Consider the following 14,849-nt stretch of genomic DNA (forward strand, 5'->3'; position numbering starts at 1 on the left):
TTGGGTTTTCCCTCAAGGACAGAATGAACTCGAAATTAGCTAGGCATTTCTTTAATTCCAAGCTGAAGTCACTTGAGATGATGGATAGTAATAGTATAGATTCAGTTTAGATATTTAATTTTTTATTTTATTTTATCTGGATATGTTTGTATTCGTATATGCTGATATTATTAGTATTCGAATATTTGATATCTAGGTCCACGGTAGAATTTGTTTTTTTTTGAATAATAGGTTCAAATATTTAATTTTAAATAAATCAAGACCAAATGTTGATTTACCAATCCATGTCCTCGAACAGCTTACATGCCCTAAAGTAAATTATTATATATAAAATATAATTGTTTATTTAGTTTTTATGATGTATAGGATTCATAATTTATTAAATAATTATAAATAATGATCTGTAAAATTTGTTTTATCGTAAAAGTATATAATTTTGTAATAAGAAAAATAAATAATGTTAGTAAAATATCATTATCTAAATAAAAAATCATAATTGAGTATTATTTTATATTTAATTTGATTTTAAATAAATCATTGCAATATATGTAAAAGCAATTTAAAATATAAATTTATTAATATATGTAAAAACAACTTTTCCAGAAAATATTTTTAGAAAATTTGCCAAACAACAGAAAATATTTTACACAGATTCATCCAAACACTAAAAAAGCAAATCAATTTTCAAAAATCATTTTCTAGAGAACATTTTACTGGCAAACAAACGGAGGTTTGAATCCAACCGCATATATAAAAGAGATAATATTTCGATGCATAGGTCTCATGCACTATCAATTAATACTAAGATGACACATCTTAATTTGTGAAAAACAAAAAAATATTAAAGGATTTAAAATAAATGTAAATACCTTTATTTTAAAATATAAATATTAATTATAATCATTAAACATAAAAAAAGAGAAGAAAACATCAAATATGAAACTCAAAACTTAAAACCTCAATTTCATAATCCGAAACCTGAAAGAAAAACAAAATGATTATAATTAAAATTTAATTATGTTTAATAAAATTAATGATATTTATTTTCAAATTCTTCAATATTTTTTATTTTACACCAATAATGACACATCATTTTATTACTAACGATAGTACAATAAATCTATACATCGACGACAAATCAAATATTAAAATCATATTTTCTCCGTCAATATTTATTTTAAACATTAATTATAATTTAATAAATAAATAACATATAAAAACGTAATAAAAGTATTTTTAAAAGAAAAACATAATAAAAAAACATTCTAAAATTAAATACAATAATTTTAATTTTAAAAAGATCGTGTTTAATCGTTTTCGACGGAGAAAACAAAAGCCTCAGGCCTGGTCCATGAGCAGGGGCTTATTATGGTTGGCCTAAAGATCCATTTTGCGCCCTAAGAGCAACAGGGGCACAATTCGACGCTTTCTAGTTGTGCAGGGGAAAGGTAGAAAATGGTAAATCATGAAGAGGAAGAAGAAGATATTGTGTGGTTGGACGGATCTTTCTTCATCAATGACAAGTACTTTCACACCCTTCCTCTCATGCTCATGCTCATACTTATACTCCCTGTCAAACTTCCTTCACCTTTAAATATATGTCATATATGTTATTGTGTGCAGTTACCAGCTAACTTCTTTCACCTTTGGGTCTCATGTTCTCCAGCTCTATTGTCTTCACTCAGCTTCTAGTAAGTCCTTTTTATTTAACCACAACCCATTTCTTTGTTACTCAATTTATCATGACTTGGGTCATCAAGGTTCCTTATTAGTGTTTTCATTTGCGGATTCTGTACTTTCTTGCTTCAGGTTATAATTAACTATTCAAGTGAGGTTTTTTTTTTTTGTTATTCTGCGTGTATATAGATTGACATAAATACTGGTACAAATGGTCTTTGTATAGTTTCCTGGGTTATTCTTTCATCTTGATTGTCAGGCAATTTTCACGGATAACTGGATTTGAAGTTAGAGCAATGTAATTGTTGGATAAAAGGAAATGGAAGTGGAAAAAAATAAGGGTGAACTGATCAAAGGATTATAGCAATTCCATGGCACTGCCTCGCACCTTCTATTCAATATAAAACCAAAACAATTGCTATTCGATGCATTTTCGTTCGGACGCTGTAGTTACACCTAAAGGTCTCTTGTGTTCTGTTATATGTATGCTAAGCATTACATTGATATCGTATTATTATATTTCTTAATTATTGGGTGTTCTTTATCTTCTTTTTTTTTGTTTTGGGGGGGGGGGGTGTCTGGCATTTGCTATGAAATTGTATACTTAAGATACTAACTATTTGCGAAACAGCTGATTTTGATTTGACAGGACAATTGGTATGGCCTGGTGCAATGCTTTTGAATGATTATCTCTCTAAAAACGCTGAGATGCTTCAAGGATGTTCCATGATTGAATTAGGCTCTGGTGTGGGTGAGTCATACTTGCTGTTTCTTTTTTCATTTGCTAGTTATGATTGCTTAAAAGTGTTGCATTTGACAATTAGATAACAACCTGAATCTGAATCCAAATCCTTGCTTATATCTGCTTATTTCTTTGAATGCCAGTTGTTTTGATTCTTCAAAACTGGGCACCTTTTCATCGCATTGAGGAGATTCATGGAATGTGATATCATACCCTCTACTTTTGTTGTCTTTAACAATATGGAGCATGAATGTTTATGTGCATGTGTGGCTTGTATGTATATCTTCAGTCATGCGGATATTTTGGTTGCAAAGAAAGAGACAAAGGAGTTTTGTTCATTGACCTTCCTTTTCTTGTACCGATTGCTCTGTTGAAAAATCATCTAAAACAACTTGATTAGGATCAATGACCAATGCTCAATGCACCTTCAGAGTCTAGTTTCTCTATGATTCTTGATTAACTAGTGAGATCGTCTCTAGTTTTTGTGCTCGCTTTTTGAAATAATAGGATAGTCAACTTAATGAAAACTCAATTTCTAATTGCTCAAGTAAGTCCTTTATGAGCAAAAAAGTTTTGCAACTTTGAGTTTTATAGTTGAACTTGTTAATTAATAAGTAGAAAACAAATTCTTTTAGCACGCTCAAGTGTATGTACCAAAATTATGTTTGAAGGACTGGATTTCCCCACTCTAGCTTGTAGTTCCCATTCTCTAGAAGTTTGTTTTCCTGTAATGTTCTATGGGATTTCATTGCATTCATCAATTCATTACGCAGTTTATAGTTTTGATCCTCTGTTTTACCTTGATGATGTCGAATACTGTCACCTGCTATATAGGTATCACTGGCATGCTCTGCAGCAGATTTTGTCGTCAAATTCTTCTGACTGATCATAATGAAGAAGTGCTGAAGGCAAGATATAAATTTAATTTGAGTGCTAGGTATGTATTTGGTAGCTCTTATCACATTCTCTAATTTTTACCATTGTTTTATCATATACAGATCCTTAGGAGAAACATAGAGCTGAATGTATCTTCTGAAAATCCTAGTTGTTGTGCTGGTGAGAGAAATAAGCTTTGATTGAGAATGCTCATTGTGGACTAGCTGATGTCCTTTTTTCACATCTTTCATGCAGCACTAGAAGCTGAGAAGCTGGAGTGGGGAAATTCTGATCAGATTAACAGGATTTTACACAAATATCCTGGAGGTTTTGAATTGATACTTGGTGCTGACATTTATATCCTGATTACTGCTAGTCAGTTCTTTTTCTCAAGCAATTTATAAAATACAAGTCAAAAGATTGAGCTTTTGAAGGATGAAATTTCGATTAACATATTGCAGAAGCCAGGAATGAGGCAACTCTATCAAATTTATCTGAGAACTGAACTCCATTCTAACATTACCATTCCATTCAATCTGTTTCTTGATGATAACTTAGATTAGATACTAATTACCAAGCCATTTTCTGTGCATTTGGTTTGTAGTAGAAGCTGTTATCTAAGCAGAAGTGTGTTCTGCTTTGTGGCATAAAAGTGGACCCTAGGTTAGGTGCTGTTTGGTCATGTGCTGACCTGGTTGGACCATCATCTATAATTGCACAAAGAATTGGCATCAAACTTGATGGTTGTAAAAAGCTGCATTTCCTGTCTTTAATGGTTAATCATTCTTTTTGTTAGCTTCCTTGAGAACTTGAAATGTAAAGTTTGTCCTTGACAATATCCAAGCTTCCAGCAGTCAAGTGTTCCTTTGCTTTTTGATACTGTAGAACAGCTCCTGAAGAACAGGGGACGCGGACATTGCAAATTCATACTAGCATATGTATCACGAGCCAAAATGTAAGTCTTATAGTCTCTTTTCCTCCCTCTTGTGATTACTGACTCGTATCTATGATAAATCCGTCATCTTCACAATGCAAGAATGGCATAAAAATTGCTTTGAACCTCTATCCAGCGGTACACTTTTATGCAGGTAACCTTTTAAGCATGGTGGTATATTGTTTCTTATTTTGTTATTGATAATTGAATTATCTTTTCTAGATAGAGGGTAAATTTTGTGGTTTAGGCAAATTTTAATCTGATCCATGTTTAAAGGTTCACCCCTGACTCCTGTTGGGGTTGTTGTCATTCACCGAGGATTATGCTTGTACATTTCTATGAAAATGATCACCTATTCTCATGACTTATAACTCCAACAACATAAAAATTTAAATGATATAAATGGGATGCCCCAAACATATTATGAACTTGTTAAAAGTTGAGGATTTCTCTCTGCTTTTAAGATTTATAACCTTCACATGTTAGAGGCTGTCCTGCTGTTCAGACTTAGCTGAAATGACTGCAACAGTTAAGATTTATAAAATTTAAACCTGGTTGCCTCTGCCTAAATTGTTCCGTACCTTCCTTTTGTACCCTTCTTTCTTACATGCCCTAGAGCTTTAACATTGGGTTTTATTGCTTTCTTACTACTTTCAATGTGCCGGATATTCTAGACTTTTAGTTGATATACTGTTGCAGACCAAGCTTTCTTTCCTGTCCTTTTTTTTTAAAGCATGATCATGTTGTGGAATTTGTATGCAGGATGGATTTGATGGTTATTTCGGAAGCTACTCGACATGGTATGCTGATAAACGAAGTAGCTGGGACAAGGTCTATGGTTGGAAATCTTGAAGGAGTCATCTTCGAAATCACACTCTGCTAGAGCCTAGAGGTGATGAATATTATTGGACTGTGGGAACTTGGGTTCATGACTCGATATCTATAGAAGCTAGTAACGCACATGATTGTGGAAGAAAGGAATGTGATCTGTGTGAAAATGGCTTACCCGGTTGTCTGTGACATTCTTGCCACCTAAGGATTGATGTTTGACTGGAAACGATTTTAGAAGGCAAGCAAGTTTAATGCTTCCAAAATCTCTTGTTATTTATAATAGATCCCAAGTATTTTATGCTCATACTTACACCCTAGGGCTGGAAATAGTTGCACTGCAGCAGTGGGTTGAATTGTATGTTTATGTCAAGATAATTCAAGAGCCTCATTTGAACATCACATCAACAATGGTGGAAATACACACAAAAAAAGAAGTTTTATGGTCGTAGAGAGGAGCCATGAATCCTTCATTGGTTGTGTATTAGGTTGGTGTGGACCATGACACATAACAACTTGGTAAGAACCAGCTATAATTTAGCATTTTCATACCATGAACCATTGAAATCGGCCTTAATAAAATGGTTAACAGTTGAAAGGGTGGCAATGCAAAGATGAACACCTTTATAAACTGTGAACTTGATGGAACCAATCTCCGCAACAAGTAATGGATTTACCTTCATCTGAAATTATATAAAATTAGGGCAACCTTGCTTAAATCAAACTTTATCTTTCACTCAACTCGAAATCTACAATCTGAAAGAACCATTTGCTAAGGCTAGTGAATAATGAGACTGCCTGAATCACTAAAGATGTTCCGGTTGCCTCATGAATAATGAGAACTTGAGAACCATGTGGTATTAAATGCCATGATTGCTTTAAATTGCGAGTAAAAAGTGCCTCCGCAGATTGAGCAACATGATGAGGAGTCAGGTTTCAAGAGGGCCAAGCCACCAGAGAGGTCAGCGTCAATACCAATTACCCACATACATTTGGGTGAGATCCTTTTCATCATATTTGAATTGAAATCGATTGGAGTATTATTCCGGAAAATGGTATTAAATTGGTTAGATCAGAAATCGATTGAGCCAATTAAAAAATTAGTTGAATTATTTTTCTTTTTAAATTTTAATAATTTTTTATCGAACCAATTTGTCTACCGGTTTAGTTCTAGAAACATTTCTTTTGAGTCATAACCTTGTAAAGGAACTGTTAATGTGACAGTTGCTATATATTAGAATTGGTTTGTGATATAAGTATACATAGAGACATTTTTTTGTAGGTTAATTTGGACAATGGTCTAAAAGGGGAGGGCGAGGGGTTTTTTCTTTAAAAGGAAGATTCATTAAAATACATGTAACCCTAATGTTTTGTTATTGCCATTAAAATACGTATTCTAGCATTATATTCATATTCTGGTTTGAATATGTCACGAGCAGGTTTTCAGGTTGACTGATATCTAAGTGCCTGCATTTCTTTAGTTGATTTCAAACTTGTATCAAACTCCGTGACCCAAGTGTAATAAATTGACAATCAGAGGTAGGATGTTTGATTTCCATGGCAATCATTTACATCTAAATCAAGGCAAAAACTAGTAAAACTTTTTTTTTTTTTTTATAAAATAGTTTACAAAATACAAAAGCAGGTATCTTGGTGGTAAGACAAATATTTGGTTTTGGATCATCCACAAAACAACATGCTCAGGCATAGTTGTCTATAATATTTATTTAGTCAAGAAAATGATAAACTATTAGTCCTACAAAAGTTGTTGCCCCTTTGAATGTAATCTTCAGCAAGCTGTTGGAAACATAAACCCGGAATTTCGCCTCTATATCTTACTAAAATCTAGTTTCCAAGCTTTGAAGTATAATTTGGAAGGTGTTGACCCAGATTTTGGTATATATACATTCATGTCAGTATGGGGTTTCTCCTTCAATTCAGGAGTTTGTTTTCCAAGCCAGACAGACAAGGGTTTTGCAGGATGGAAATGACACCTCAAACGCCAAATGATCCTTTCTACATGAGTGCTCCAGCTAGCCCCAATAGAATCAGCCTGGAAGTGGAAGGTTTGTGTTTCTTCAGTGTCCCAACAAGTCCCACCAGGAGGGCTCTCAAGGTTGCATATGAAACCAGTCCCAATGTTGATGAGTTCGAGTTTGAAACCAGTCGTCATTTCAATGTTGATGAATATGAGCCTGAGTCCCAACCGGAGGAACCAAATCAAAACCATGGTGGTGTTAAGGAACCACTTCCTACCATGGCGTTTGCTGATGAACTGTTTGCAGATGGGAAAGTGATGCCATTGAAGCCTCCTCCTAGACATCAATATTCTAATAGCTCTACTTGGTCATCCCCTAGGTCGCCACCTACTGGTGTCCTAAGACTTCCATTTCAACGTAGGAGCTTGTGGAACGATGATTTTGATCCTTTCATGGTAGCTTTGAAGAATGTGAAGGAAGAAAACCAAGGGAGAACCCATAGACGGTCTCGTTCCATGTCACCATTTAGGGAGAGGGGTACAACACCAAAAGAAACCAATGAGTATTCAGGGACAAGCCAGCATCGAATCAATCAAATGGGTCTCATATTACCAAGGAAACAATCGGTTCCAGACCAGAACCGGCAAATGGGTCGTCAACAACAGGTGAAGAAAAGGGAACTAAAGCTGGCAGAGCCCAAAGGAGTTCTTTTTGCAAGGCGAGCAAGGCTTGTGAAAGTTGGGAATGGAAAACCCACAAAACCAAGTGAGGTGGATTCAAGTTCAACAATGGAGGGAGGAGACACTCATGCTAAGCAAACCAAGGGTCAGAAAATCAAGAACTTCCTGTTTAGGAGTGGATCAATGAGAAATGAAAACAAGCCTAAATGTTGTGCAAATGGAACACAGTCGAGGCCTAAACTTAAAAGGAAATTTAGCTTGAAGGCCGTGGGAATTACCCAATACAAAGAGGAAAAGAGGGTACCTGAAGTCACCCTAACCACACTCATACAATATAGACCCAAGTTGTTGCTTTGTATGGGTTATGGGGCTAAGTATGCCAAGTAAAAGGTTCTTCTCTTATGTTGCATGGATTTAAAGATTTGGATTTGCTTTTTATTTGATATATAAATGGTGAAAATTATATGAACACTTTATGTATAAATTAATTAAAATTTTAGAGTAATTATTTAAAACATAATTTGTAGTGTTTTTAGACTTCATAAGTAGGGTTGAAAATGTGACAAACATCTTTTTTTATTTTACTATATTTTATAAAATACATGTTATACTTTTAACCTATTCGTGAAATTTAAAACTTTTACAAATTGTGTATCAACTTATAAGTACAATTAAAAGAGTGATATTTATGGTTAAAATCTACTTACCTGCACCTTCTTTCTAAATGTTCACTATCATCTCTACATCTATCCTCTTTTCTTTCCATTCTTTCTTATGAATGAATTTGTGAAGAGAAGGTAGAAATTTATGGAACTTAGGAAGAAGAAAATGCAAAATGGAGGTTTTTCTCCAAGGAAAATTTGGCTACCACAAGAAAAAGGAAGAAGATTTTATATGTAAGTTTTCTCTTTAATAAATTTCATTGATTAAATATGGGTATTTGATTAAATGGTTAATATTAACTTTTTATTTTTATTTAAAATATATTATAATCATACTCAGGATTTTATTTCATATTTTTCTTGACTTAAATTATCTAATATGAAGTAATTTTCAGGTAATAAAATAAATTTTTAGTACATTTTCAATTAAGTTTATATTTGATTGACGAATATAATATAATTAGGCACTTGAGTTATAGTATAGATGCATATAGGTAGGTATAAAATAATATATCATTGACTTTAATACATCAAAATAATATTAATGTTTAAATAAATATTTAAGATGAGAAGATATCAGGTATAAAGAAATTAAAATATATTATGAAAGTTTGATTGCATTTAATTTACGAATTGTATTTTTTAATAAATTTATGTTATTAGAAGTTTTTTAGAGAAAATAATTTATTTATTTTTATTAAATACGAGTACAATAATTAGAATAAATTGAATGTTCAGTAATTAATGAAGGACTAAATTAGCAATTAATCTTTTTAAGAGATTAGAGTGTGAATTGGATAAGTTAAAAGGGTAGAAAAGAAAAGAATGTGTTTATTTTTAATAGTTTAGATTAGATTTTATGTAGATTAAATAATTAGGAGTTTAAATCAAATTAGGATAATTAGAGTTTCAATTTAGATAAGATAATTAGGAATTTACATTTTGCAAAATAGGTGAAAATCAATTTGAGTTTTGCAAAACATGGAAATAATTTTGTTTAATAATATTTATAATTGGATGTGTACAATATTATTTTTTAATGTTTTCTTATAATAAAATCTAGAAATTTCATAATTATTTTGCTAATTTTCAGTAATATTTTCCCAATTAATTGGTTTGTAAGAATTTTTTAAATTTGTTAATATATTAGGGACTGTTATTGTAATTATGGAGATAAATTTTTGAAAAGATCAAAAACAGTGAAATGAAAAGGACTAATAAGGCAAATATAAAAAGTGAAAGAACTTGGTGAATAATTTTAAAATGATGGAGGGTTTATTATGGAGATAACCCATTCGCTCATTTCCTTCACATAAATTAAATCAAATTTTGTTTATTTTTAAATTAAGTGATGAATTTACCTTTCATATATATTATAAAATTAGTAGTGTTTAGAATTTGAAATAAAATTATAAATTGGTGAAATAATTAAAATGAATGCAATGACTTAAATAGTAAAATAATATAATTTTATCATTAAAATGTGAAATTCTTCTTCTTCTATTTCACATTTTAATAAAACTAAATTGGGCCTATAATTAAGTATATAAGTTCATCGATTAGTGTAGATGAAAACAAAATACAATGTCAAAGAGGACTTTTGAGAAAATTTAATTTATGTTGCTTATTTTGAGTTGTTTAATGATGGATTATATTTGTTGGGATTAACTCATATAAATAACGAGTAAGAAAAATAGAGAAGATCGAACACGTAAATATTATATGGAAAGACTCATCCGAAGAGGATAAAAAATCACGGGCGAAATAAACTTCACTAAAACGATAAAAACCGAAGTGTATAAAATGGAGAAAATAATCTCCAGAGCAAAAACACAAAACCCGAGTACAAGACTCTCTCAAAAACCCTCCCCAAAACTCACGTAAGAGATATTCTGTTAACTCTTAAAGAGGGTTACAAAGACCCTTTAAATGGGCTAATATTAAAGTCCTAATATGACTTAAATATTCCTAGACTAATTAAAGTTTAATTGGGAAAAATAACAGAGCTTAACTAGGGGAATAAACCCAATTTAAGTTGAATACTTATCGCCACATCGCAACGTTGAGAATCACCTTGTTGCAATGTCAAGAATTGCCTCATCACGACGTCGTCTCTATTTCATTGTTTCAACACTGTCGCGTCATCTCGAGGCTCCTCGTCGTGACATGGGTTCTATTTCGTCTCTGGTTTGCCCAGAAATATGAGGCACACCCCACAGTATTTGTGAAGCTTATAAAATCTTTTCTTTACCATTCCAACCAAATTTTATTTTTGATGGGTATTTTATAGTTGAGATCTATTTAATCTAATTATTTGCTATTTGTAAATACATTTTATATGCATATATCACATGTTTTACAAAAATAATGATAAATCTGAAACGATACACTAAAATAAACTAGTACAAGTACATATTAGTACCAATAGAAAAACAGTATATCCATCAATACGATACTAGCTAACTTGAATAAAACACCATTTGAATAACAAGTTCTAAGATTGGTTAACCTCACCACATCCCCTAATTTTCTCTGGAAGAAAAACCTACCGTTGTTACTTTCTAACCCCTTATACACACATCACTAGGATTTCTTTTCTATCAATTAAAAATTAAACAGAGAAGCAAATTTGTTTTTGTTATTATTTTTATTTCCACAAATATAATTATGATTTTTATAATAATTTAATAAACATATATTTATATGAATCAATACTACATTTTTATAATTGAATATTTTTGGTATAAATAATAAAAATATGAATAATAATTCTTTTACAAAATTGTTATATAATAGAAAATAAATGCAAACATAATTATTGGTTGAATATCGCATACGTAAATATATGTATCGTGATAAGTACTATAAAAATATTGTTCCTACGAGGAGCTATTACAAATTATGACATTAATAATCAATTGTTACTTTATAATCTAATCAATCAATAATAAAAGTTTAGGATTACAATTTTATCTAATTTATTAGCTAATTGTTTTATCTCCACCCAATTTATCCTAATATAGGTGGTTACTAATGTGACTACTAAAATTCTCTCAATTCTCTTTTGAGCAACTAAATAACTAACTCGATCTAATTAGTAAGCTATATTCTTATGCCAATAATCTAAACCAAATTAATTAGAACTGTAACGATTCAAATTTTAGTGGTATTGGAAAACGCAGTTTCCGAACTTCATTTCTGTAAACTGAGTCTGTAAATATTTAAAGAGTTAATATGAAACTATAATAAATATCGGTTAAATAATTTCGTTGAAAAAGTAGCTAATTAAAGCCTAGAGACTAAATTGTAAAAGTTTAATCGCTATTGAGTTTTAAATAAGAAAAGGCTTGGGGACTTATATAGCAATTATCAAAAGGGCTAAAATGATTAACAAACCAATTTTAAATAGTGGATGGTGACGATGTTAATGATAACCTAATATAATTATAATTATATTAAATAAACAAAGTTAATTAAATCATGGAAAGATGAAAGAATCATCATCTTCCCAAAGTCACCACCGTCCACCATTGCTAAAAAAAAAGAAAAAAGAAACCTTTGAATTCTCTTAAGCATTCGACCAAAGATTCAAGTAAGTCTTTAAGCAATTTTTCTTTAATTTTTATAGATTTATGATCATGGGAACTTGATTTAGTTAGTCCATGTATTAATTTGTTCAATTGTTGAATTTTTAACAAGTTGCCATTGTTGAGAAATTGACGAATTAGGCTTGAAATTGATAAAAATTAAACTTAGATCATGATAAAGACTAAATTTTAAAACTAAAAAGCTTGATAGTTAACTTTGTAACATTAGGACTAAATTGAATAAATTGAAAATCTATCATGACATTGTGATATGAATAGAAAGTATAAGGTCCCTAATGAAAGAATGTGAAATCAGATTTTGATCCGATGCTAAATATCGAAAGATATGCATATCCCGAGTATATAAACTAAATTGAATAACATACAAAATATGCTTGGCTTTGTATTTGAATGTAAATTAGATGAACGTTGATATTGTTTATTTTTTGTATTATTGTACGTAGTTAAAGACAACGTCAGGCTGTCGAAAAGAAAAGAAAAAATGAGAGTAGTCAATGAGTGATGCGAGGACTCAATTTGTACTTTTATGATTCGAGATCAATTTAATTATTTGCATATTCATGTTAATTGCATGATTGAGTATCGATGTGACTATATAACGATTGTTTTAATTGGTTTGCTGTAATTAATATTGAATATTGAGATAACGAACTAAATTGAATGAAATAGAAAGTAGCCTGATTCAATTGAAACATGATATATGAAATGAAAATGGTTTGAACTATGCTATGTGGTATTGGTTTTATATGTGAATTGATAATGATGATATGCAAATTGAGTATAAAATGTAATTGAAATAATGATTACCTTATTAGTTGTTCGGACTCGATCATATATAGTTGTCATGCCATAGGGTACAATGATTTGAAACCATCATTGCCCGGAAACCCAAGGTGGTAGAATGTACATATATAGCCATCATTGCTGGGAAACCTGGGATGACAGAATAACCAAATTATGAAAACCACCATTGCCTAACACACCCGGGGTGGTAGTATGTACATGTTTATGTCACACCCCAAAATAGAGCCTAAGAGTTTTAGGGGTATTTTTGGAATTTTGGCCTATATGAACTCGGTATTTCATAAGTTTGGTAATCGATAATGTTTTCAACAATGGTTTTCATAAAATCAAGTCAATTTCTAAAAATGAGTCTTAAATATCCTTGATTTTGAAAATAGGACTGAATTGTAAAATAGCTAAAACTGGGAGTTTCTATGAAGCAATTAGACTAGAATTTCAAAATCAACCTAAAAACCTCCGCTCAACAACTTTGTTTCAAGTTAAGTTTTGCTCCTCACTTGCTTGTGTTGTTTTTGCTCTTCTATTGCTCTTTTAATTTCTTTTGATCTTCAATTCCTAATTACTTTTGAATTCTAACACCATTGAGCCTTAAATCTCCATAAAAACCTAGATAATCACCCAAACCTCATCATCTTCATCATCTTCTCCAAAACGTGAGTTTTTGAATTTGCATCAATGCTAATTTTTCTTCCATCGAAGGTAACCATTCGACTTTCTATGAGTTTAAGTGATATCTAGTCCCTTAAACTGAAATTTTAGCCAGTGAAGCACATGTTTTAAACAAAAGCCAAAAATTGAGTCTTTAATGGTGAATTTCGGGTTTGTGGATAAAAACTTGGTTTTAAAGTGTTTTTCAATTAGTTTTAACCTAACTAGAAGCTTTCTAAAGTTACTTTGAAGTTTCGTTAAGAAATTCTTGATTTTTAATGAATTTTCGTCACAAAGGCCAAAACTTGTCGAAATATTTCGATACATTTAGAAGTGTAGTTTTGTGTAGTTTAAAAGTTGATAATTAGTCGTAGATGAATATGTAGATGAATGGAATTCATTTCATGTGAAAAGAGTAGGCGTAGACTGAGTTATTCAAATCTAAAGTTTTCTATGTTGAAAGTTTCGGTTAAAAGATAAGGTAGCTTAGGCTTATTTTTGTGGCTGCTTTAATGAAGTTGATGTGTAATTGTTGAATGTGTGTTTGTGTGGTTTGTCTTGTTGAAGCGTTGGAGTCAATAGGACCTTCAACGAGTAGGGATAAAGACAAAGAAAAGCTTGCCTAAGATTTCAGTTTTTCAGTAAAAGTGAATATTTCGATGAGTGTTTTGGAATATCTTCTCGTAAGCGATTCGTTGTGTACTTGGGAATTTAGAGGTAGCCTAAACCCCTTCTCTAAATTCCGAGTGTAAGTGTTCTTTTACCTATACTAAATGAGTGATAAATATTTTTGTGAATTGTGATAATGAGGATTATGATGTATGAAATATGAACATGATGAGATGACTGTTGTGACGGTAAATATGAGGGTATGTGTAACGCCCCTAACCCGTATCCAACACTGGAATATGGTTACAGAGTATTACCGGACTTATAGAATCAAACAATCATACATTTCATATTCATTTCTCATTCAAATTAAAAACCATTCAAATTCATTCATATAGTCCCTAATACGAGTCCTCGAGGCCCCAAAAAGACATTAAAAGTGGTTCGGGACTAAACCGAGTGCTCAAAGGATTTTCAGAAAAACATTGAAATTTTTTCAAAGTGCAGGGGACACACGCCCGTGTGCCAGGCCGTGTGTCTCACATAGCCAAGAGACACGTCTGTGTCTCAGGCCGTGTAGGCATTTGAAATGGGGACATACGACCGTGTCCCAGCCCGTGTCTGACCCTATGTAACTCACTGAGTTGGGTCACACGGCCAACCCATACGCCCGTGTGCCAGGCCGTGTGAAAACTAGAGGGTATACTGAATTGTATCACACAACCAAGCCATATGCCCGTGTGCTATGCCGTGTGAAGCTACTGACTTGATTTCTATAGAAGTATCAGGGGATACACGACCG

General features: G+C 31.9%; 2 protein-coding genes across 6 annotated transcripts; both read left to right on the plus strand.

Moving 5' to 3' along the window:
• Nucleotides 1-1,334: 1,334 nt before the first annotated feature.
• Nucleotides 1,335-5,364, plus strand: LOC105793973 (uncharacterized). Of its 3 annotated transcripts, XM_052633536.1 has the most exons (10): nt 1,442-1,523; nt 1,624-1,691; nt 1,937-2,139; nt 2,309-2,428; nt 3,254-3,327; nt 3,418-3,475; nt 3,551-3,652; nt 4,139-4,250; nt 4,366-4,383; nt 4,992-5,364. In XM_052633536.1, exons 3-10 carry the CDS (start codon nt 2,103-2,105, stop codon nt 5,110-5,112), a joined length of 642 nt encoding a protein of 213 aa, XP_052489496.1. In that variant the 5' UTR covers nt 1,442-1,523; nt 1,624-1,691; nt 1,937-2,102; the 3' UTR covers nt 5,113-5,364. The 3 variants fall into 3 exon arrangements, with proteins under 3 accessions (XP_052489495.1, XP_012478357.1, XP_052489496.1); XM_052633535.1 differs by lacking the exon at nt 1,937-2,139 and having other exon boundaries at nt 1,335-1,523; XM_012622903.2 differs by lacking the exons at nt 1,937-2,139; nt 4,366-4,383 and having other exon boundaries at nt 1,348-1,523.
• Nucleotides 5,365-5,443: 79 nt separating this feature from the next.
• LOC105793989 (uncharacterized) lies at nt 5,444-8,236 on the plus strand. 3 transcript variants are annotated; one of them, XM_052633534.1, is made up of 3 exons: nt 5,602-6,053; nt 6,497-6,596; nt 6,999-8,236. In XM_052633534.1, the coding sequence occupies exon 3, from the start codon at nt 7,039-7,041 to the stop codon at nt 8,101-8,103; it is 1,065 nt and encodes a 354-aa protein (XP_052489494.1). In that variant the 5' UTR covers nt 5,602-6,053; nt 6,497-6,596; nt 6,999-7,038; the 3' UTR covers nt 8,104-8,236. The 3 variants fall into 3 exon arrangements, with proteins under 3 accessions (XP_052489493.1, XP_052489494.1, XP_052489492.1); XM_052633533.1 differs by adding an exon at nt 5,444-5,576 and having other exon boundaries at nt 5,966-8,236; XM_052633532.1 differs by having other exon boundaries at nt 6,497-8,236.
• The last annotated feature ends 6,613 nt before the right edge of the window (nt 8,237-14,849 follow it).

Source organism: Gossypium raimondii, chromosome 7 (assembly GCF_025698545.1).
Source record: "Gossypium raimondii isolate GPD5lz chromosome 7, ASM2569854v1, whole genome shotgun sequence".
Classification (NCBI taxonomy): domain Eukaryota; kingdom Viridiplantae; phylum Streptophyta; class Magnoliopsida; order Malvales; family Malvaceae; genus Gossypium; species Gossypium raimondii.